Source organism: Dreissena polymorpha, unplaced genomic scaffold (assembly GCF_020536995.1).
Source record: "Dreissena polymorpha isolate Duluth1 unplaced genomic scaffold, UMN_Dpol_1.0 chrUn015, whole genome shotgun sequence".
Lineage (NCBI taxonomy): Eukaryota > Metazoa > Mollusca > Bivalvia > Myida > Dreissenidae > Dreissena > Dreissena polymorpha.
The window spans coordinates 324,510-347,992 of record NW_026273329.1 but is presented as its reverse complement, the minus strand read 5'-3'; the positions used below and the strand labels follow the sequence as shown (position 1 = coordinate 347,992).

At 34.0% G+C, this 23,483-nt stretch overlaps 1 protein-coding gene across 1 annotated transcript in view; it reads left to right on the top strand.

Moving 5' to 3' along the window:
* The window catches only part of LOC127863551 (uncharacterized), a 63,844-nt gene extending 41,758 nt beyond the window's left edge, over positions 1-22,086 (top strand). The window contains exons 4-9 of the mRNA XM_052403107.1: positions 6,578-6,753; positions 13,644-13,811; positions 17,048-17,287; positions 20,290-20,389; positions 20,652-20,715; positions 21,491-22,086. Of these exons, the coding sequence (XP_052259067.1) occupies positions 6,578-6,753; positions 13,644-13,811; positions 17,048-17,287; positions 20,290-20,389; positions 20,652-20,715; positions 21,491-21,604 (862 nt within the window). The 3' untranslated portion in view covers positions 21,605-22,086. The remainder of the gene's footprint in view (positions 1-6,577; positions 6,754-13,643; positions 13,812-17,047; positions 17,288-20,289; positions 20,390-20,651; positions 20,716-21,490) is intronic.
* Positions 22,087-23,483: the final 1,397 nt, after the last annotated feature.

Sequence of the window (23,483 nt, the reverse complement as noted above, 5' to 3'; positions counted from 1 at the left end):
ACATATGTTTAGTTAATATCTTAATATGTACATACAATCGTATCATTTCGTTTTATTTTGTAAATTACCGTCTGAACGAGCATTTGCATAAATGGGTTTTGAACTACAAAATTATGCGCAAAGGGTTAAATAAAAGGCCTATGTGGTAAAGAGATAAAGCGTTGATTTTAATCATCAGAGGTTGCTGGTTCGAATCCCGATATCGAAACAAATTTGTCTCAAATTCACGGTGCCTTTACCACTTGACTTTTTAAGATCTGTGGTTGGATAATAAAGCGCAACCCCGTTAACTTGTTTAATGATGTCTTTTTAAATAGTTCACCATTGATAATGTGATAAATTGGAGAGTCCGCTTATTCGTGAAAGTTTTCTATAGGTATCATGATATTTTTTAAACAAATAAGTATTTTTTCAGTAAAGTACAACCGCGCGTTTGTTATATGAAGTCCCAAAATTGATCCGACATTTTTCTATGTTAATACAAACAGTTGAGGAAAGTCCCTTTAGTTGCGCTGGTTTACGTCATGAAACACTTATTGAAAATTAAAAAATTTAGGTGACTTATTTCATCCTAGTATGTGTGGGCAAACATATTGTTTCTTCAACTAGGAATTGGTTGTTAACTTAGGTGTTAAAGAAATAATTTGTAGCACTAGCTTACTGAGTGTAAGTCGAGATCAAAATGGTATTATTGCATTCACAGAGCTTAATAAGTAATTAAGTAAACGAAAACGGAACAATTCGAAAATTTACAGGTTGGCAAATGGGATACCAAGCGCGACATCCTTTGCGTGTTACCAATGTATATTTATCGTTTTATTATTAATTTTGAAAATTATCAAATATAAACATTCGATTATTAGTTTAGATGATATCAAACTTAGTGGCAAAAATGAAACACAAATATCATTTAGGTTAATCATGGTTTATATTTAATATTATCATTGTGGTAAAACTTTTACTTCAAAGTGTTACTGACTTTAAAACCAATGACTGGTAATTTCTAAAACACCAATAAATGATTTCTTCTTACAATAGCGCGTGTCTGTGTTTCTGAAAAGTTAGTATTTACAGTAAAGACGAATAATGAAGCATACACTTTGGAATAGGTAGACTATATATTGTCCGCGTAGCAGCAGGATGGCAACTGGTTCGATCACCATTGTGGGAACTTTCTTTAGATCTTTAGATCCCATAATAAAATAAGTACCGGTTCTACCAAAAATGGACTCGAAAGCGTTTCAATAAGCCTGCGGCTTTCTATGCAATCGAGCGAAAATAAATATGTTTAAACTAAATTTGGAATACACAATCTTAAAGATACTCCCAAACTTATGTATAGTTAAAGTCAGTTGTCCGACTGAATAAAAAATATTTATAATAGCATATTCTCATTAATAAACTATGTTACGGCATTAAATGCACGTGACTCTTTTAAGTAGGTGATTTGAAATTTCTGAAAACTTGGGATGGTGTTTGAATAAATTAATAAAGCAATACGTCAATATATCCATAAATCAATCAATATGTTGGAATGGAAATTTTATTATATTAACATCATGCATTGTTTTACTTCTGAAGTAACGTTTTATACACGTTCAATTATTATTTAAGTTAAGAACAAAAGCAATCCTCATTTTGCTACAATAAGACATACGGCATATTCACAAATATTTTTCATTAATGTTGCAAGAAGGAATTGGATACACAAATTATTAGAAGTATTTGAAATGTTTATTAATTAGCACACTAACATGTACACAGATTTACAAGAGGTTACATTTACGTCTATGAACATAGGCTTTTAGCAGAAAATTCCAGTTTATAATCATTAAAATAATAACTTATTACACTTATTTTGATAGCGAATGGTATCTTTCGTTATGTATCTTTAGTAAACTGGCCACAATCGCCTAAATGTCTCTTTTACTGTGATACAGTTCATTTAACTTTAAAGGGATCTTTTCATGTTTAGGTAAATTGACAAAATTGAAAAAAGTTGTACCGCATTTGCAAATTTTCGTTTTAGTTATGTTATTAATGAGGAAACAGTATTACTGAACATTTACCATGGTCTAATATAACCATTATATGAATCTTTTAACGATTTAAACATTATAAAGCGTTGCAACGCAAAACGATTGAATAATTTGGAGAGTTCTGTTGTTGTCGTTTAATTTTGTGAAACTACGAAGATTGCTTATATTAGATATAAAATACGTCAACCATTTATACTTGGCAGAATAGTCGAGCAGGCTAATGCGTTTTTACTCCAGGACTAAGGGGGTCACTGGTTCGAGCCCTTCTGCGGGCTACTTTTTATGTATGTTTTTTTTAATGCTTACACAGGTTGTGATTCAACTTCATTTTCGGTAAAAAGTCGGTCAATCGGAAATAAATAAAACCTGTTTTACATAAATTCATGTGCCAATTAGTTTCTTCTTCCAAACAAGTCTCACGAGGAAATATCAAGTTTTTATATTGGCTTTGTTTGGTGGCAAGTCCGATTATTCATTAAAGTTAATGCACCATAATATGTTCACAAAGAAAGTGGCTACTGCCGAAACATATGTCACTCATTGTTTTACTTCTGAAGTAACGTTTTACACACGTTCATTTATTATTTAAGTTAAGAACTAAAGCAATTCTCATTTTACTACAATAAGAAACACGGCATATTCACAATTATGTTTCATTAATGTTGCAAGACGTAACTGGATACACAAATTATTGGAAGTAATTGAAATGTTTATTATTACGCACACTAACATGTAAACTGATTAACAAGAGGTTACAGTTTCGTCTATGAACATATGCTCTTATCAGAAAATTCCAGTTTCTTATCAATAAAGAAATAACTTATTACACTTATTTTGATAGCGAATGGTATCTACAGTTATGTATCACAGTGTAGTACATGTGAACGAAATGGATTATGGTTGGTATATGAAAAGTTATTGTTTAAGTTAACGATTATCAGTTCGTTATATGGTTCGAATAATGCATAATGCAAATGTTGTGTTCCTTATTATCTCAAGAAAACGAAATTCCTTTATAGGGATAATACACGTTTTCGAGGGCATGTTCATCTGCGGGCGCTCGAAAAATCCGTTCCTGCCCGAGTGCGCAGCAGATGATCATGTCGGAGAAAATGTGTATTTTCGCTATTATTGCATAAACAAATCACTTATACCAAAATAAATTTAAATAACATTGAAAACAATATGTTTTGATCATACGACATCGACAAAATAATTCGATTATTTCAATACAGTTCAAAGTTGTGTTTACATACGCCTCACTCGGTCATCATCCGAAATGACGAGGCTTTACCTTCGGATGGGCAGTTTTCGATTCAAAATGTGTTTAAACAGTGGATTAATGCAAAGTTGAAATGCAGCCGCGCAATGTAAGAAATGAGGAATTATTTTGGAATTAACAGCAGGAACGTTGAAAGTACATACACACTTACATTTACAGCATAGTCTTTTGAACATGTTGAGTAAATAACCTTAACTTCATTGACGTTGCCAATAAAATAAAGCTGTTGCCAAGAGAGTGCAGATGGTATAACTTGAAAAGTGGATTGAAATAGTCATTATCCCTGCATGCATGAGGAAACTAGTGCTTATTCAGTTCCCCATTTATGCTTGGAAAGTCGTCGAAGGCTTGAGAAGGGACGTAACTGCGCGTGGACCAGATTATGGATATGAAACACACATAACAGGGCTTGAACGGCACGTGCATCGCATTGTTAATACACGATTTCACCCGTTCAAGCCCTCCTTTTGCCAAGTTTCTGCACCCCTGCATTATAGTTAGAGTTTATGCAATAATATAAGTGTATTAGTATATAAAATAAAGTAAAACCGTGCTTTGCATACTTTGCATACGTATTACTAGATGCATAATCATTGTTGAAGTAGTGTGTAGCAGTGCTGCACACAAGAAGTCATTTCTTTAGGGAGAAAATGCATTTGCTTATTTGGTTTGAATAAGTCATAATAAACAATAGTATGAATAGTTACACTTTAATTGAAATATGACAAAACTATTTTGATAAAAAATGCAGTAAACATTAAAACATATTGTTTGGTACTGCTTGTACATGTTAAACAATTCGTTAAATTTCAAAAGTCACTTCTTTATTCGGTTTGAATAAGGAATAATTCGTTATTAATTTTTCAGCCGCCATAGAGAAACTGCTGCTTAAATAAATATAAATGAGTAGTTATATGAATTAATTTATATAGTTGATATGATTTTATCATGTTTCATGACAATAATAGTAAAGAATTACAGTTTAGTGCCATGAAATCTTTATTTTTAGTTATTATAAAAATGTTTGTTTTACGATTCACAAATTTTGATCATCAAATCGCATTGTACAAAAACTTACATACAGGTATTCCATAATTTTGCTTAAAATATAGTAACACATAGGTGAGTATACCATAATGTGTATTACAATGAGTACAATTATCGATAATTATTTCGGTCCGTCTGCCCTTCAAACATATGTTTAGTAAATTTCCAAAGTTGTAAATATATTTGTTTCATTTCGCCTTATTTTGTAAATGATCGTAGTCCGAACAAGTTCAATTAATCGGTTTAGAACTGTACACAAGTTATCAACAAGTTCAATGAAAGGCCTCTGTTGTGTAGAAATAGTTTTTCTCCTTAGACGTTTTAGGGTTCGATTCCCGAAATCAAATTTTCTTTTTAAGTTTCTAGTAAAATGACTTTGGAATATTCCAAAATTAAATTGTCGTTTATAAATACATTTCATGATTGTTTTACATACAAAAACGTTTTAGTTGAGTTATTTCATCCTGATATGCGTAGGTCAACATAAAGTTTCTTAAACTTTGAGTTGTTTATAAAATAGCCATTACCTATCATTATTCAAACAATTGTTTGTATGACTCATTCGATGTGAAAACTAGGTACTTTTGAATAGCATAGCTTAAGAGAGCCCGATGAGTTTTCTTTACAATTGATGGGCTGCATATATTTCACAAGTGTGAGCAGTTTTGGGGCATTTTAATGTGAATTAAGATATTTTTAAAAGTTTATGCAACAAAAGTTTGTCAAAATGAAATGTGCTTTTATTTTCAACCACGGATAAATTATATTAAATGTACACGTTCAAACATGGTTCCTTGCCGCATTGCAAGGATTAAAACCTTAAAAGTATCTGGTCTGTAGTTATGTATTAAGAACGTGCACTTGGATGTGCTTCAGTGTAAATCATATAAATACAGTCATATGTTATGTGCTTCAGTGTAAATCATATAAATACAGTCATATCGGATGTTCTTCAGTGTAAATCATATAAACACATTTGGATGGGCTTCAGTGTAAATCATATAAATACACTTGGATGTGCTTCAGTGTAAATCATATAAATACAGTCATATTTGCAAAATAATTGACCAACAATCATGACGAGAGAAGCTATGGTATATAACTATTGTATTTATTAATTCTTTAGTATCCAATTCAGTTTTTTTTAACCCAAGTACTAATTGTTTATAGTGTGTGTTTATTTATCAACGCTTGTACTGATTATTAGCATATTATAACTAAACAACTTGTGTGATACCTTATCATTTTGTTATTTGCGACAGAAAATAAAGAACATATTTGCTAGAGCAAACATGTGTTCAATTATATTACAGGAAAATTGTTATTTATAGAATGGAAACAATATTTAGTAGACAAATCAATATACTGGGATAAAATAAAATCAGTATATTGATATTTGCCTACCTGTTTGTATTTCGAAATACAAATTACAAATTCCACCCATAATATTCTACCAACTTTTCCTGATAGTGTCATTAAACCAAATATGTTTACCTTAGGTTGCAAAAAACAATAAGTTCATTTTGCAATTTTATGCCTTAATAAACTGAAACAGAAACAGTAATGCGATATACACGAATACATCTAGTATATATTTCCTATTGTATTACTATATTATCATAATTAGAATGTAACGTTTTTTTTTAAATTAAGTGACAAAAGCAAAAAATAAATCCAATAGTTAATAAATAAATGAAGTATACTACCATTAACCAAGTTTGTTTTATAACATGTCTTTAAATTCATACACAAATCTCAGCTTTACAGATATTTATTAGATTGCAGTGCTTTTCACATATGCAGAAAACAGGCCTATCTTTAATTTAGTTGGGGCTCGCTTGATGTTCTGTTAATTTACCAGGGAAACCTTGAAATGTGTTCACTTGTTTGGATTTTATGCTTAATCACAGGGCGCTATGTGTTGTCACTTTTATAATGATTAAAAATTGTCCATTTATTGTTTGGTAAAAAGAGGACACACAATAACTATTTATTATACCGATACTAGACCAACAATTATTTCATGAGTTAAACAATCAGTGAATTATTGACAAGTGATTGTTAAGTTCCAACAACGAAGCTAAACACAGTCACAAACAATTGTTTTCTTACACATTCAATCAGTCATTTTTTTAAAGTCTTCATTTATTAGTAAATCTGTAGGTGTCAGTTTAACAGTTTTATATATAAAAATATATTGTCTTGCCAGTCATCTCTACGGGAATCCGCTCGTCTGCGACTGCCATCTGCGATGGCTCATTGTGACAGCTCAGGCCGGCGAGTCCAATGTCACAGTAACGAACGCTAAGTGTAGTGAGCCCGCGCACCTGGAGGGGCGTGGAATAAGGAACGTCACCCTAGCGGATATCAATTGCAGCATGTTCGGTATGTTCATAGTTTTAAATTTAAAGTCACACGCTCATCCGAGCAGTTTGTGTACATGTTAATTGTTTTATCACAATTCGTCCGTCATGCGTCGCCTTCGTATATTGTGCGTAGTCCTTTAAATCACTCCAAGAGGCCACATCATTTCCAATCTTTATGAAACTTATTCAGACAATTTTTCCAAATGTTATCTTTGCTGATCTTATGCATGGTTCCAGTCCGTTGAAAAACATGGCAACCAGAGTGCTGGTTAGTTTTTAATAAATTACATTAAAAAACATGTTACACTGTAGGGTAAACTGTTTAGTTCAATCTTCATTACACTTTGTAGGAACATTTAATATAAGGTTATCTTCGCTGAGTTTGAAAATGGTTGTGGTCTGTTGACAAACATGGCCACCGGATGGCAGTGCAGTCTTCCTTTTATGACTTTAGTAAATATTAACCTTGAAAAACACACTGTTTTCAATCTCAATGAAACATGGAAGGTGCATTTATTCTAAAGATATTGGCCGTGTTTTAAAAAGTGATTATGGTCCGTTGACACACATGGCCGCCATGGCGTATATTGTAGCTAGAGCTATACCTTGTTAACATTGTATAATTAACATTTTAGTCCAATTTTATTTAACCGGGCCGAAACATTTTTTTTGTAAACGATATCTCAACCTATTTAGGAAAAGGCTCCGGTCCGTTGAAAAACATGGCCCCCAGGGAGCGAGAGAGTATCTCTTTAATGGCTATAGTGAAACCTTGTTTACACTAAAGACGTTCATAGGTTGGTCCACTATTCATTACACTTGATAAGAACATGTGGTATCTGTGCAGGGTTTAAACATTGTTATGCCGCTTTGAAAAACATGGCCACACGGGATCGCGTCAGTTTTTATATAGCTTTATTAAAACATTATTAAAACTCTTGAAGTTAAAATTACAGTCCAATTTTCACGAAACATTTGTTAGATCAGTTGTTCTAATGAATTTCTTGGCCGAATATCTTAAATGGTTCCGGTTCCTTGCAAAATATTTCCGCCATAGGGCGGGGTAGTATGCTTTATATGGCTAAAGTAAAAACATGTTTACGATCGTTTGGCTACATTTATTGGTAAGAACATTTGTCAGAATAAAACCTCAGTTACACATTTCCTAGTTAGGCTGATATAAGTGGAACAACATTATGAAATACGGTAATGCGAATGGTGCGATGTTATTTTGACGGAGTCAAACACTCTCGCATGTAGGTTATTTTAAACGATGTCGCGACTATGCGTTAAATAAAATCGATAGGGATTTAATCGACTTTGATCTTCAAACAAACCCATTTTTTTGTAATTTCTCAGATTATCATTTTTCAGGAAATTTCAAATAGACGAGTATCATTTGTATTAAAAATATCATACGAATTATTGAGTTGCGCAAACATTTAAAAACCTCTACATCTTAATAACAGCCACAACTATATGTAATATTTTTTATAAAAGTATCTTATGGTTTGTCTCAGTAAGACAATCCCTTTTTCTGGCATTCTTGTAAGCTTGCCTTAAGCGCGACTTGCCTTAAATAAAGGACCAACTAATTGTTTTTAATGAAAATTCAATACTGCTCCAGCAGCTGGAGTTTCATTTCTTTATATTGGCATGACATGTGTTTAAGCTCACCTGAGCACATATTGCTCATGGGGTGCTTTATGATTACGTGTTATTCGTCTTCCGTCAGTCGCAAGACGTTTTGATAATCAAATGTCGTCCATAACATACACGTTCTTCACAACAAAACAAACCTTAATTGATCCATACACTTATTTGGGTAACACACGATTTTTCAAAAAGCTCGTGTGTCAAGACCGTCCAGAAATCGTTTAAAATCGGTTAGAAAGCGAACATTTCTCATGTGCTCGTGTGGGAATTTGAAATACAATACTTATTTATTAAGATCTTTGAGTAATCTTGTATTCGATGAGTTAATGACATTAAAGTTTTAGACGTCAAAGGCTGCTCAATAAAACTGTGATGTTAAAAGCCTTGCTGTTGACATATTGAATTCCGTGTTTACAGTGGTAGTTGTGTGGTGGGTGGGGAACATATAATCTGAATTCATGGTAAATTCAGGAATTGCAAGAGACACTGGATTTGTTTGTGAGATTAGTGTTGCTGTACATGTTGTGTTTTTTTTATATGGCATGTTCAGACATCGACTGTGCTTTTGAGGACGTCGACAATATGGCTGAACATCGTTGAAGTTGTTTTTCAGTTACTGGAGAATAGTTCAAGATGGACTGAACATTCTTATGACCTGTAATAGCCATACTTTATGTGGGAGAAACTTCATGACCTCGCAGCTTCTGGACAAGATGTTTTCGCGCAGACTGCTTTTTGTAACGTTTGCTCTCAGGAAAATTTGCTGTCACCGACATGTTTTTGAGCATCTTTCCTAGATTGACCTCTCCAAGACGCTGTCTAAAAACACATTGACTAGAACAACCATCTGCGGTACGCGGCGCTAAGTAAAATGGATCATCGTCTTTTGAGAATCCATCTGGTCGCCTTGCCGAATAAGTCTTGTACATGGCAATTGGGTCACGAGGAGAATTTACCCCAAACATCTTCGGGTTGATCTTCCTTTAGTCGACCATATTCTCACCAGTGCGAGTTTTTGTCTGCCTCTCATGAAACTCTATGCATTCATCACCCTCTGCATTGGTTCTCAGCCTCACATCTCCCCATCTAAATATAAGGTATGCTATGTGTTTTGTTCTATGATAAAAATCTTTTGTTCTATTATTGCTTTTTTTAAATTGAAATATAAAAAAATACACAAAAATACACACAAAAATGAAGAAACAACATGTTTTTTCCAGTTTTGTGAAGCGGCCTTTGCCACCCAATTCTGTGAAATAATGAGTCGCGAAATGTTCAAAAATAAAAAAAAAAGTCGCGAAATTGTTAAAATTGTGAAAATGTGAGTCGAGAACTTTCTATAATGGTGAAAATTTGAGTATCGAACTTTTTGAAATTGTGAAAATTTGAGAAGCGATTGTAATAAATTTGTAAAAACGGCCATTCTCACAGAAGAAAAAAAACTCCGAACAGTGCAACTTAAATAGTTATGGCTTCCATAAATTAAAATGTTGTTTTTTATTAATTTGAATGGCGCGCCTTTAAACAGGTCTGTCAGTACAATATCAACTGTTCGCTAGAGTTCTTTCAGCTACCATTTTAATACTATATTGATAATATGTGTAAATTAATTTAGATGACGTTGTCTACAAATTTGAATTTGCAAACTGTTAAAACTCAACAATTTAAAAGTTTGTCAATTTTACTGACAATGGACTCTGACAATGGACAGCGAAACCCTTGTAAATCATTTGTCACACTACCAGTATCATAAATTAATAATTTTATTTGGATTTTGTATCGAAAATTTTATTTATTAAAAAAATAGTAGGTTTAATAATAAAACAACATGCATTTGAGCTATCACTAATGATTGAAACAATTCATTTTGATAAAATAGAGTTACCCACCTCAAATTGTGTTATTCAGTTGTCCCTCTTAAGCCAAAGTGGAGACTGTTATTAAGCCACATTGTGTTTAGCAGGGAACATGGAGTGTGTGGACCAAGCCAAGCAGTTTCCCATATCTGGTATATGTCCTCACCGTGAGAGGTTCAGCTTCTCCCGGTTGCCTTAGGCGTGTATACAGCAATGTTCAACTGTTCAATAATGTGAAGGTATGCATTTTAGAGGTGGTGTTCTGCCTTACATTACAAACATCCAGTGGACAACTAAAATGGCTTTAATTGTTTGTATTAACATTTCATTAAATAATCCATGTGTGTTATTTACATGTTAAAAACAAGTAGAAGTACAGAATATATGCTAGTAATTGCCCCCTACTGGTTTCACCGTAGGGGCCTAATTGTTTACGCTCTGTGTGTCCGTCAGTCCGTCAGTCTGTGAGTCTGTCACACTTTTCTGGATCCTGCGATAACTTCCAAAGTTCTTCATATTTTTCATGAAACTTAAAACATTGATAGATGGCAATATTGCTATAATGCACGTCATTTCATTTTGTGCTTACGTCAAAAATTCTGGTTGCTATGGCAACAAATATATAAAAGAAATCTTACAATGGTGGAGCCGGTAGGGGACATATATTGCTTGGCAATAGTCTTGTTAGAAATGCTATTTATAATTCCCATAGTTTATGCATTTTTTTGGATAGGCTTTGCATTTTTTGGATAAACTTACTTTTATTTTTTATATAATTATGTATTAAGAACAGAAGTAAACCTCGTTGTTTAGACTTTTCTTTTTTGCATTGAAGGTTTAACGAATCAGCGCGAAGTCTGTTCCGGAACCGGACATAAAGCTGTTGAAAACGATGACGACGGAAATACCGATCCAATAAGCTTAAAAAGCCTCTCAATGAACTCGGTTCATAGTCCGACCCATCCGTTTAGTTAGAGAGAGGATGAATCTTGTCACATAGTGATCTAACTGATCAACGGGAACTTCATGTATTTGATTTGTTTTGCCTTTTTGTGCAAGATATCTGCGAAATTTGTTGATATCAGCAAATGCTTTTTTGCTGTTTTTATTTTCTTGGTCAGTGATACATTTATTGACATGTTCAATGTAAACATCCTTAAACTCATTGCTTTTGGAAGTTTCTTGCCTGATTGAATCCTCATTTATGGGAATGTTCTAATAAGCTAGTTTGTCAGTAGCAGGTTTTACCAGTTCATGGTCAAAATCAAACAACACTCTGGCATCAAACCCAAACTTTGCCTAAAAGTCTTCATATGAAATTTCAACAACATTTTGTGTATTTGCAGTTTGCTCATTGAGTTCAGTTTCAAAGTCACTATCCTCTAGTATTAAATTCAAATTTGGATATTCAATATGATCAGACCTATTTGTTGAATTTTGTTCTGTTGCAGCAGCAATTTTAGAGCAGAATATTTACATCATAAATAAATAAATTAAATTAAATATATAACAATAAGGCTAACGTTGTGTTTCATTATTTATTTGTTTATTTTATAGAATGTAATATTATTATGAATTGATTATAATTATAAATTCATTTGTATGTCTATGAGGTCGCTGAAAATATGAGTTTCACATGAACTTTATGAATGAAGTAAACAAGTAGTTCCGTCTAGAAATAGCAATTGGAAAATATCCTGATATAAAAATAGCGATAGTATAAAGCTGAAGTTTAAACGATCGTTGTTATGCTATCGATTTTCATCTGGTAATAGGATACAATCTATTCCGACGCGCATGGCTACTTAGGTAAATAACGTAATATGATTGGTACTGCCTTAAAAAAACGATCGCTTATCTAGCAATTTAATAGTATTACCCATGTACTTGTGCAACGACAATTAGAGTAACCCGTCCAAGGTCCTATTATAAAAATCCGCTTAAATTAAATTTAACTATATTTTGTCGAATTGTTCGATTTTGAACGGATTCCGGTAATCTATGGACTGGTGAATATATAAAGTTAGCGGATTATGTCATTACACTCAGGCTAGTATACCATCTAAAAAAGAAAACGTCTATCAACTTGTGTCGTAATAAGTAATATATTAATGTAATCGTTGCGTGTGCATACAAATCTTGAGAATTGAGTTATGTAAATTGTAAAATGAATATTGTTATTTAGAGTAATTAGATACATATTTATTTAGTCCGATGTCAAATTCAATTCCATGCATAATGTAAACGAGTTGTTCATTGATACATGTCATTTTGATAATATTATAGATATTACATATGAATTACGGAGTGCAAATTATATTTTGAAAAATTACGAAGATGGCGTCAAAATGGCTGCCGAGATCAAGATACCTCCTCAAAACTTGCTGCGTAAACCAGGATCCAATACCAATTTTGCTTTAGAATATTAAATTTGTACAAATAAGTTCAGTCTTGTATGATGTATTGGGTAATTTGTTAGACTTACAGTCATAGGTGAGTCAGTATTGAATGATGCAGGTAATGTGTCAGACTTACAGTCAAATAAGAATCAGTCTTGTATGATGTAATGTGTTGGCTTTCCAAACTAATTTGCATGGGGTAGTGTAAAGGTGTATGCCTAGGGACCGGAAGATCAAGTTTGATTACCGCTGTGGTAGCATTCTTTGAGCTCCTCCGAATTACTCAAAGTAATTGTTCTGCCCAGGAAGCGGACTCAAGAGTTTGAAATAAGCCTTAGGCTTTTGATTCAATCGAGCTTGAATAGATAGGTATAACTATTTCCTATCCTTGCTTTGGCCCCTAGTTGGAGAGTATTATAACGTTCTTTCCAAAATCATAATACCAGAGTACCGGTATTGTTTCTGAAAGTTATGCTGTTCGATACAATGAATGTGTTGTGTTAAGGAAAACAATGTGAACAATGTAACACAAATACATTGAATAATGACATGATAATGACTTCCTATGACAAGTATAGCGATTGGACAACATAGGAGAAAATATGAGTCTCCATTTTGGAAAACTAGGCTAAAGCATGTGTGAAAAGTGTCGTTTTATTTAAGAATCTGCAGTCAGCACAGGCTTATTACGGATGACAGTTGCCAATGACTTAATATTTATTGAAAACGAGACATCATTTTAATGAAAACATCCATGAAAGCAGAAAGTGGACTGCACATGCTAATCTGGGATAAAACTACTCAAATGTATTTAATCCGGTTTTCCTAAATGTAGGCTCATATAATTGAAAAGTGTACTTTATTTAAACAGGTTACAATGAGTTTGTCCTGTTTTGACAAAGCAACTCTTTTATCTGATTTTTAAAAAGTATTTCTTGAACTTTAGCAGTGAATTGTTTTTTGTTGTAAACTTTTTTTTGGTTTGCTGCTTCTTGCAGATACGATTGAAATATTAAAGGCCCCTAATGCCACATACGATGTTGAGCCCAATATGACGATTGTCATTGCCATAGACGTCATCACGGACCCAGACTGGCAGAACCAGATTAGCTACAAATGGTTCTGGTACTTTCCAGTCACCACGGCGACCGGTAACCAGATTATAGGTCGGTGTAGTCAGGTCAACAACACGTTCATTTTGACCCCTAAAAAATTGTTACAAAAGGTTTTTTTAACTGATCTTTTTATGGTAGGAGGTACTTAATATCATTTGAACAGTGTACACAAATCGGACTACTGGAAAGTTGTGTTTATACAAGTATTGACTCACATTTAATGATATGTGTGTCTATGCTTTGGTTTTGGGGGCAAAGAATTAATTAACCCTCTACCGCTCAGAAGGACAGTGAAAATGACTGTTTGCAATCAGTATAAAGCTATAACTGCCTGAGAGTCACTTGAAGTCGGTTACGGCTTTATGCTGTTTGCTTCTCATGTGTTTTAAATGGTTGGAAACAAAGCCTTTGAAACTTGAATCAAATAAATTTAACTTTCTAAGGGACTACACATGCGTCAAAATATGTATCCAAGTGGTAAAGGATCATCAAACTCGGTATCCCAGAACTTTTCTAGACTGTTATTTCTGTACTCTACAATTTTGAATAACTTGCCAAAGACTTTAACCTGTGGAAAGTGCCGATCACATAAAAAAGATATCTAATGCTTAAAGGTAAAGGTCATGCTTAGAGGTGAAAGGTTAAATAAAAGATGATTATACAAAACATGTATGGGCTTCATCATATATTGAGAAATTATTATTTGATTTCTCACACATTTTCACTGTTAGTTATGACATGTTGTAGTGTTTTATCCAGGCCGCATCAGCTGGCGCCCCGCCATGCCTAAGTTTTCGGAGCGCCACTCTACCCCTTGCAAAACCAATTAGCGCGATGTGCCATTTTATCTAGATCCATATGTTTAAAGTCTTATCTTATTGTACAATCGTTTGTTATCTCGGTGTCCCGAAAACATATATATTAATGCATGACTGCGTATGACGCAATGAGAGAGGGCCTATGACCCGAAAAGTGCTGTAAAAATCAATAATCACCCCGAAGCATTTAATTGCGCGAGTTGGTATAAGCTCCAAATATGATATGTTAACTCTGCGTACGGCATTTTTGTGATGCATCTGTCATGTTGACTGGCTAAGTGGCAATATCAATGGAAACCAATCAGAAAAAGCAGTTTGTTCTTAATAAAACGGCGTGGGTTTTGTGTCAACGAATTTATGACAGTCACTCACGTTTCGTAATGACAAACTTCGACGACCCAAACTTTTGGCTAAGACTTTTATCTGAAATAAATCAGCACAAATTATACAGTCCTTGCGTATGACTGTTTTTTTCGCTCACCTACATGGAGTACAAATAATATTTACCTAAATTAACGACTTTACGTAGTGTAACTAAAATGATCCGACATCTTTTGTTAATATCAGAATATTCGTAAGACACAAGGCCGTAACGGTAAAGATTGTAATTACTTAGAAATAAGCCGAGTTTTGAATAGAATACTGTATGTAACAAGTCAAACCCTCTCAAATTTTGAAGAACGCTTATTAACATGTATAGCAATTAAAGCTCATCCATTTTTGGAAAAAAGAGCTATTATCATCAACTGAGCGTCAGCGATTGCGTCGGCGACGGCTTCTACGTCTTTGTCTGCGTCGGCGTCATGTTAAGTTTTGTGTTTAGGTGCATTTATCTCATGAAGTATCAATGCTACTGCATTCAAACTCAGTACTCTTACTAACTGTTATGAGGGGACTTGGCAGGCAAAGTAAAGTTGTCATTTAAACGGAATTATGACCCTTTTTTTACTAAGTAACTTTGATTTTTTTTTGTTTCGATCCTCTTTACTTTTAAAGTATCAAGGCTATTGCTTTCAAACTTTAACTACTTTCATACTACCATTTGGGTACTGTACCTGACAAGTTGAAATTTACCTTGACCTTGAAATGACCTTGACTCTAAGGTCAAATTATTAAATTTTGCTAAAATTGCCAAACCTTCTTTATTTTTATCAGATTTGATTCATACTTTGACGAAACCATACTTACCTGACATACCATAATAGACTCCACCCAAACCATCCCCCATGCTCCATGCTAGATTCCCTAACACAGAACATGATTTTTTCCACATGTTTTTCTAATTTTGGTCAGATCATCTAATTAATGACTATACCCTCACACTATACCACCCTCTCAACCCCCGACCACTTCGACCCACCAATAAAAATACTATTTCTTATTTAAACATGGTTTGAAAAAAAGCAACTTTTTTCATTATTGTATTTTTGAAAGACTGTCTAACCATTTCGCCCAAGAATCCTCCCCACAAAAAGATGATTTGTTCATTGTGTTTCTTATTTGTGGAAGATAATGTAATAAATGCCCACACCCCCACACTATACATCCCTCTCCATCCCCACACCTCATTCATTTTTATTGAAGTTTTGAGATGGGTCCTTGAAATTAAAAACAAAAAAATGAGCAGTCTGCACCCGCTAGGCGGTGTTCTTGTTTTATTATGTATTGACTACCTATTTCATGACTGGCAAACCGGCATATACATGAACCGCCGTTTGTTTAACTCTCATTTTCACGAGAAACACGCGGATATCTAACGCTGATTAAAACTTTCTTTGTTTAATACTTCATTAATTTATGAATACAGACATGATTAATATTTAAAAATGGCATTTAGTAAAAGCATTACGAAACATGTGTAATTAAGTTCATTCAGGGACGTATACCAACATGTGTACGTCCCTGCTTCATGTAACCTTTTCATTTGAAAACGACAAGAGCGTTCGATATGAATGTGACGTCATTGCGAAAATTCGACGTGATGAAAATTTAAAAAAAGTTAAACACAGCTTATGTGCCTTTTGTAAGAGAATAACCGTGTGCAATGCCTTTTTTAAGTCATTATCCATGCCCCTCTGACATTCCAGATTAAACACTACATGTTGTGTTGCTAGCAATGTAGGATTCTGAATTTCCTTGTTACTTAAATGATATATCCCACTTGAGAAAATAATTTCATAATTCCAAATTTCGTTCCTTGTAGCTTAACCAATAATGTTACTCTTTAGAAAATAATGTTATTCTGAATTTCCATTTATGTAAGTCACCAATATGTCTACCCTTCAGAGAAGCAGCACTTCCATCTATGATCAGTATTTCTAGCTGTTACTGACCACCAAGTGGAATAATTTCTGGCTGTTCACATATAGTGGCTTAAAGATGATTTCTTCATGTATACATCTATGTTAATTGTTTTTGATAAATCGCTATGTTCATTGAATTTTACTCACTGATATAACTACCTTACAGAGAAGCAGCCACTCCCAGCCACCTCCAGCTATGACAAGTACTTCAAGCTGTCACTGTCGGGCAAGGAGCTGACCTTCACCATACCCGACGTGAAAACACCTGTAATGGCGGACAATACTGCCGAGTATGATCTCTATCAGGACCTCACGGATGACAGGCTCTTCTCCATCAATATCAGCCACAAGTTTGACCATCGAGTGGTGAACTTCACTGTGAAAGGAAAGGAGCTGGACATAAAAAGTAGGACTTCATTTTTTTCGAATATTGCAGGGTTGTGTAGCCTCCTCCTTATATCTGAATTCCAGCTTTTCACTTTTGCATCATTAAACTTGTGTACATTGACGCGACTATGAATATAATCGTGATTGATATTCCACACTTTGCTGTGTTAATAAAAATGAGTGTTATTTCGAGTCCCGCATACCAATACGTTGAAATAACATGTGTTGAACAATGATAACCTTTATTTAAATATTTTCACAAAGAAATTGAGTATGCACGTATAACTGTATAAATCCATGATTATTTTTTTCATAACTTTATCGGATTTAAACAAGCTGGCTGGAATGCATTAATTTAGAATGGTCAATGCGGAGCGAGTGTTCGATGGCATTGACGGGGTCGTCTATATAAATTGACAATTGCCGCATAGACAAACACGTCACGTCTATGCGGTGACACGCCAATGCGGTTTCATATCCATGTCAGTGCAGGTTTCCGTAGGGCGATACGTTAATGGCTACATGTTTCACCATGCTTTAATGTATAACACTCCTAGCTAAATACTTTTCCTGAGATCCCTGTCAAATAAGCGTATTCATCGACTACATATTATGTGAACAATCGCAAGACGTTGTGATAATCAAATGTCGTCCATAACATACAAGTACTTCACAACAATACATACCTTAAATGATTTATACAATTATTTGGGTCACAACAGATTTTTGAAAAAGCTCGTCTGTCCAGACCGTCCAGAAATCGTTTACTAAAATAATATATACACAATTTCCACTTGTGTCACACCTATGTAAAACTCAATTGTTTCGCTTGAATTGGTTTTTGGTCAATGTGGTTGTCATTTTTGGGTTGTTGTATTTCATGTGCAATTGTAAAAACAAAAGAGCTTCTATTTATTATAGCTCGATTTCATTGAAATTCTCAGGCTTATTGAACGCTCTCGTGCCCGTTTCTTGATTCTTTAACGATAATAAACGTGGTATTGTATTGGTACATTTAGTGCTGAAAGTTGAATATAATTTACTTATACTTAAGATAATAGACTATTTGATGAAGTTATTCAAGAAGGTTTGAACGACGATCAGTTATACTTCAAAATACTTTACTTATATACATCGATTTAACGTTTCAAATGCTTGGAACTAACATACGGTTACCGCTGTTGACCTCATCATCGCTTGCTGTGGCCCTTGCAATAATATGTGTAAAGCAACTTTATACCTTTGCATTTGTTCGTGCATGTACTTCCACCAAGTGAAAATCGTCAATTAATGCTGAATACGGATATGAATTGCGGATTAATTATGTATTGTATGGAATATTGAGCACCTGTCTAAATGAAATAAAATAATGAATGTTAATCAGAATTGTTATGTTGAGTTTCAGAAATCCTATGTATTAAGTGAAATGTGTTACCCATTTTTTTGTAAAATGTTGTCTGTGCATTAAAATTCTTTACTTATTTCTTTTGAAGTGGACTAAAGACAATCTGTTCCGATGCTCATGGCTACATGGGTTAATAACGTAATATTTATTTATGATTTGTACTGCCTATAAAAAAAGGATCGCTTATCTAATAATTAAATTGTTGTATCCCTCTCATAGTGCAATTATTGGCAACAGACATCAGTGTAACCGGTTCAAGGTCATATTGTGACAATCCGCTGTAAATAAGATTAAACTATATTTTGTTGAAGTGTTCGATTTGGGAACGGATGCCGGCAATGTATGGACTGGTGAATATATAAAAGTCCCGGATTAGGTCATAACCCTCAGGCTAGTTCCATCTAAAAAAGAAAACGTCTACCACATTGTGTCGTAATAAGTAAGATATAAATGTATGATCATAGGGTTTGCATTAAAATCCTGAGAATTGAGTTATATAAATTGTAAAATTTATATTGTTCTTTAAAAAAATTAGATATATATTTAGTTATTTCAATGTCCAATTTAATTCCATTCATCATGTGAACGAGTAGTTCATTGAAACATGTCCGTCACACAAGATTTATGCTCTGAACTGTCGACTTTTTTAGACTTAATTATCGTTGTTCATTGACTTTGTATCATATTGTACAAAACGCTTTAAGATAACAAATTCGTATGGATATGTTAGGTTGTGTGTTCGTGCCTATGCGAATTCGTTAATATTTGGTTGGAATAAAAATTGATTCACATCTTAATAGCGACATGCTTTTGTTGATCGTCGTGTAGTAACCACAGAATGCAACAAAACGTCATTAAAACAATTTAAGCATATTTCGGTAATTTAATAATTCTTTTAAATAATCGGCTATTATTGCCAAAGAAGAAGGATACAAGGAACCGTTCCCAAGTACGACCATATGGCCGGTCGATTAATATTTGATCAGATTTAATAATAATTCGCTGGCTTATTTACACAAAACTCGGGAATGTTCAATACGATCGTACATAAAGCGGTTTTCCCCTAAGGACGTTTGTAAACATATTTCCAAAGTTGAAGGCCCAATACATGGATTGGATTTTAATCGTTTTGCTATGTTGTTACTTACGTGCTTTTCCAGCAGCAGATAATTATTGTCAAAATCAATATTTGTATTTACTCACTAAACACTTCAGCCACGTCAAGAGGTTTAAAACCAATATGCTTACATATATTTAATATCCCCCACATTCTCAAAATGAAAACATTTAATGTGTCTAACATATTGTCAATTGCAAAAACACACAACCATGCGGCGTTGAGATTCCTTTATAAAATTGACGGTATGCCATTAAACCGTCCAGTACGGGGTCGGTTACTTCAACTTCAACTGCCTTCATCATATTTGACCCTTTGTCCGCTTGTTACACATTTAATTTTGTTTAGTGTTTTGCAAAATGAGAAACACAAGAAAGGTTCCGTAGACAGGCACTATTCATGACTAATATACATTGGTTTATTTTTGCAGCAATATGAACTGTTAAAAGGCGCCTTTTTTATTTTTCATATATTGCATTTTGTTTCAATAACAATGCAGAGGCGTCAACATCCCAAGCGCATGAGTACATCGGCATTGGCATCGGCATTGGCATTGGGCTCGGTGTCACTGTAGCAGTTATTATCTTCATAAAACAGAAGTAAGCTTAAATGTTACTTGTCAATATATATATATATTGAACTTATATATATTATAAGTTCAATGTGAAATAGAATATACTGAATGAAACGTAAATGGTTTACTGTATACGATTTCACTTAAAACATCCAATGCGACCAAACATGCATGATGTATGTTTAAGTACTTAATACAATTTTTTAAAATGAATTTATTTATTGATGTATTAATGTATTTATTTGTATTTATAATTCTAAAATTTACATTGAACCTTTGTAAAAAAGACGCAGGAGGCATAACACCCCCAGCTCCCCGATGGCAGACCCCGCACTGACTCCGATAGATGCTGTACGTTGCAACCCATTTATACAAACACAATTATTTATATGATATTGCTCTAGACGATCCGTTATATTGATGATATAACACACACGTACAATTTTAAAACAACAATATATTTGGGAAAGACGAATGTAGGTAAAGTGATCCACTTTTTCTTAATCTTTTGCTCACTCCCTCGTTGCCTGCCGACCTTTTGTCTAGGTGATTGCTCAAATAAAAGGTATGTTAAAAATATAACTGATTAGCTAGCACGCAACGAGGAAGTGAGCAAAATAATCAGACAAAGTTGATTGTGTTAATTCCAATTCCAAAATCTTTATTCTGGAACGATCAAAGTATCAGTGTTTGCCCAAACCACCATGTAAATCAAATTGTGTTACTGTAATGGCAACTATACATAATTGACTGATTCTGTATAAAAACTTTTATATGCACATATTAGAATAAGCAAGATGTAAATTTATTTGTTTCGCACGGTTGAGTATATACAAAACAGGACTGCAGACGATTCCTCGATAAACTGTAAAATGACGTCAATGTGGTATTCAATGATCAACGCCAACTGATAGTATTGAAATTGTAAAACAGACGATTTTAAAATGATTGCAATCAATACCAAGGTTGTGAATATCCTAATTATATAGTATTTAATTGGATAATGATTTATACAAGATGATATTTTAAAGAATTGTGCACACACGAAACGATAAATGTCTTCTATATTCATATAATATGGCATCGTGATGAACATGAGTAAGATCACACTTACCTTATTATGCAGGGAAGAAGGAATCAAACACGGTCAGACAGATTTCTTATGTCCAGCGATGTTGAAAACATTGCAGACCGTGATGTTCATAATTCAAGCGATTTTGTTGAGGAAGAGAATGTCTAACCACCCGCAATCAAGGAAGCCACTAGTAGCACGATCAATGGTAAATTAAAACCAATGACTACACAGCTTTCAAGGGGAATAGCAATACCATTGAAACCAAAGGACTAGCCGTTACGTTAATCGAGTGTCACTTGCAACATGACACCAGTGCCAACAGAGCTTTCAATGGGTATACATGCCCTTCGCACAAAACATAAATGACACCACATTTTTCTATCCACAATTATGCAACCTTGTTAAGTAGGGAGGAATAGTTTAATAAAAATTAAAAAAAAACAATTTTACTTAGTTACATTCGTGTAAATATACATTACGTATAACAATAACAATACCTAATTAATATGTATTTGTGAAAAACATGTTTAGATCAATTGTATTCTCTCAAACAGGAATCTGTTTGTATATATGTGTGTGCGTGTGTGTATGTGTGTGTGTGTGTGTGTGTGTGTGTGTGTGTGTGTGTGTGTGTGTGTGTGTGTGTGTGTGTGTGTGTGTGTGTGTGTGTGTGTGTGTGTGTGTGTGTGTGTGTGTGTGTGTGTGTGTGTGTGTGTGTGTGTGTGTGTGTGTGTGTGTGTGTGTGTGTGTGTGTGTGTGTGTGTGTGTGTGTGTGTGTGTGTGTGTGTGTGTGTGTGTGTGTGTGTGTGTGTGTGTGTGTGTGTGTGTGTGTGTGTGTGTGGTGTGTGTGTGTGTGTGTGTGTGTGTGTGTGTGTGTGTGTGTGTGTGTGTGTGTGTGTGTGTGTGTGTGTGTGTGTGTGTGTGTGTGTGTGTGTGTGTGTGTGTGTGTGTGTGTGTGTGTGTGTGTGTGTGTGTGTGTGTGTGTGTGGTGTGTGTGTGTGTGTGTGTGTGTGTGTGTGTGTGTGTGTGTGTGTGTGTGTGTGTGTGTGTGTGTGTGTGTGTGTGTGTGTGTGTGTGTGTGTGTGTGTGTGTGTGTGTGTGTGTGTGTGTGTGTGTGTGTGTGTGTGTGTGTGTGTGTGTGTGTGTGTGTGTGTGTGTGTGTGTGTGTGTGTGTGTGTGTGTGTGTGTGTGTGTGTCCTGAATATCCTTACAGGATGTTCTTACACTTAATTATTTCGTTGACGCTTTGTTTCATCATGTCAGTTCTGTTTATATCATGTTTATGATATTATGTTTACAAAGACGCTGTACAATGTGCATGTTTCCTTAAAAAACTGTAAATCGTGCGCATACATCTCGAAGCTAGTTTTTCTAAGATCTCTGAACATATGTTTCGATGTTATTTATCATTGAGATCAATGAACTGGTAATGCAGTATACTGTCTTTGTTATATATCAATGAGGAATAAAGTGATAGTATATTGTGACATTCGATTTCAATATTATTGTTTCATGAGATAAATAATCTATATCGAGCACATTCAATTGCATATCACATATTCATTTAATGAATGTATATCAAGCATTAGTATTTTGATGTTTTTCTGAGGTAAATCAAAGTTACATATGTGCTGGCTGAATTTTACTGAGATGAATCAACCATTGAATGCATGCATTTTGATTTTGTTTAGTTGTTTGTTTACAGATATAACATTGTATTGTGAACATGTATTGTTTTTTGGATAACATAAGTGTATAACTTATACTCGTATATTTTTGGTTCTGAAATGAATGAAATGTATATTGCGTACACATATTTTTACTTTATTTCTTCCTTCAACTAAATTATTGTATATTGATCGCATGTTTCGATTATTGGTTTCATTTTTCCTGATATGTTATAACTGTAAATGGTGCAAATGTATATCGATTTTATTATTTCCGGTCTTAAAAGTACGGGATATTGTTCACATACATTTTGATATTTTGATTTCACATACATTAAATCTATACTGTTTTGTTCTTAGGGAAAAGGTATTAATTA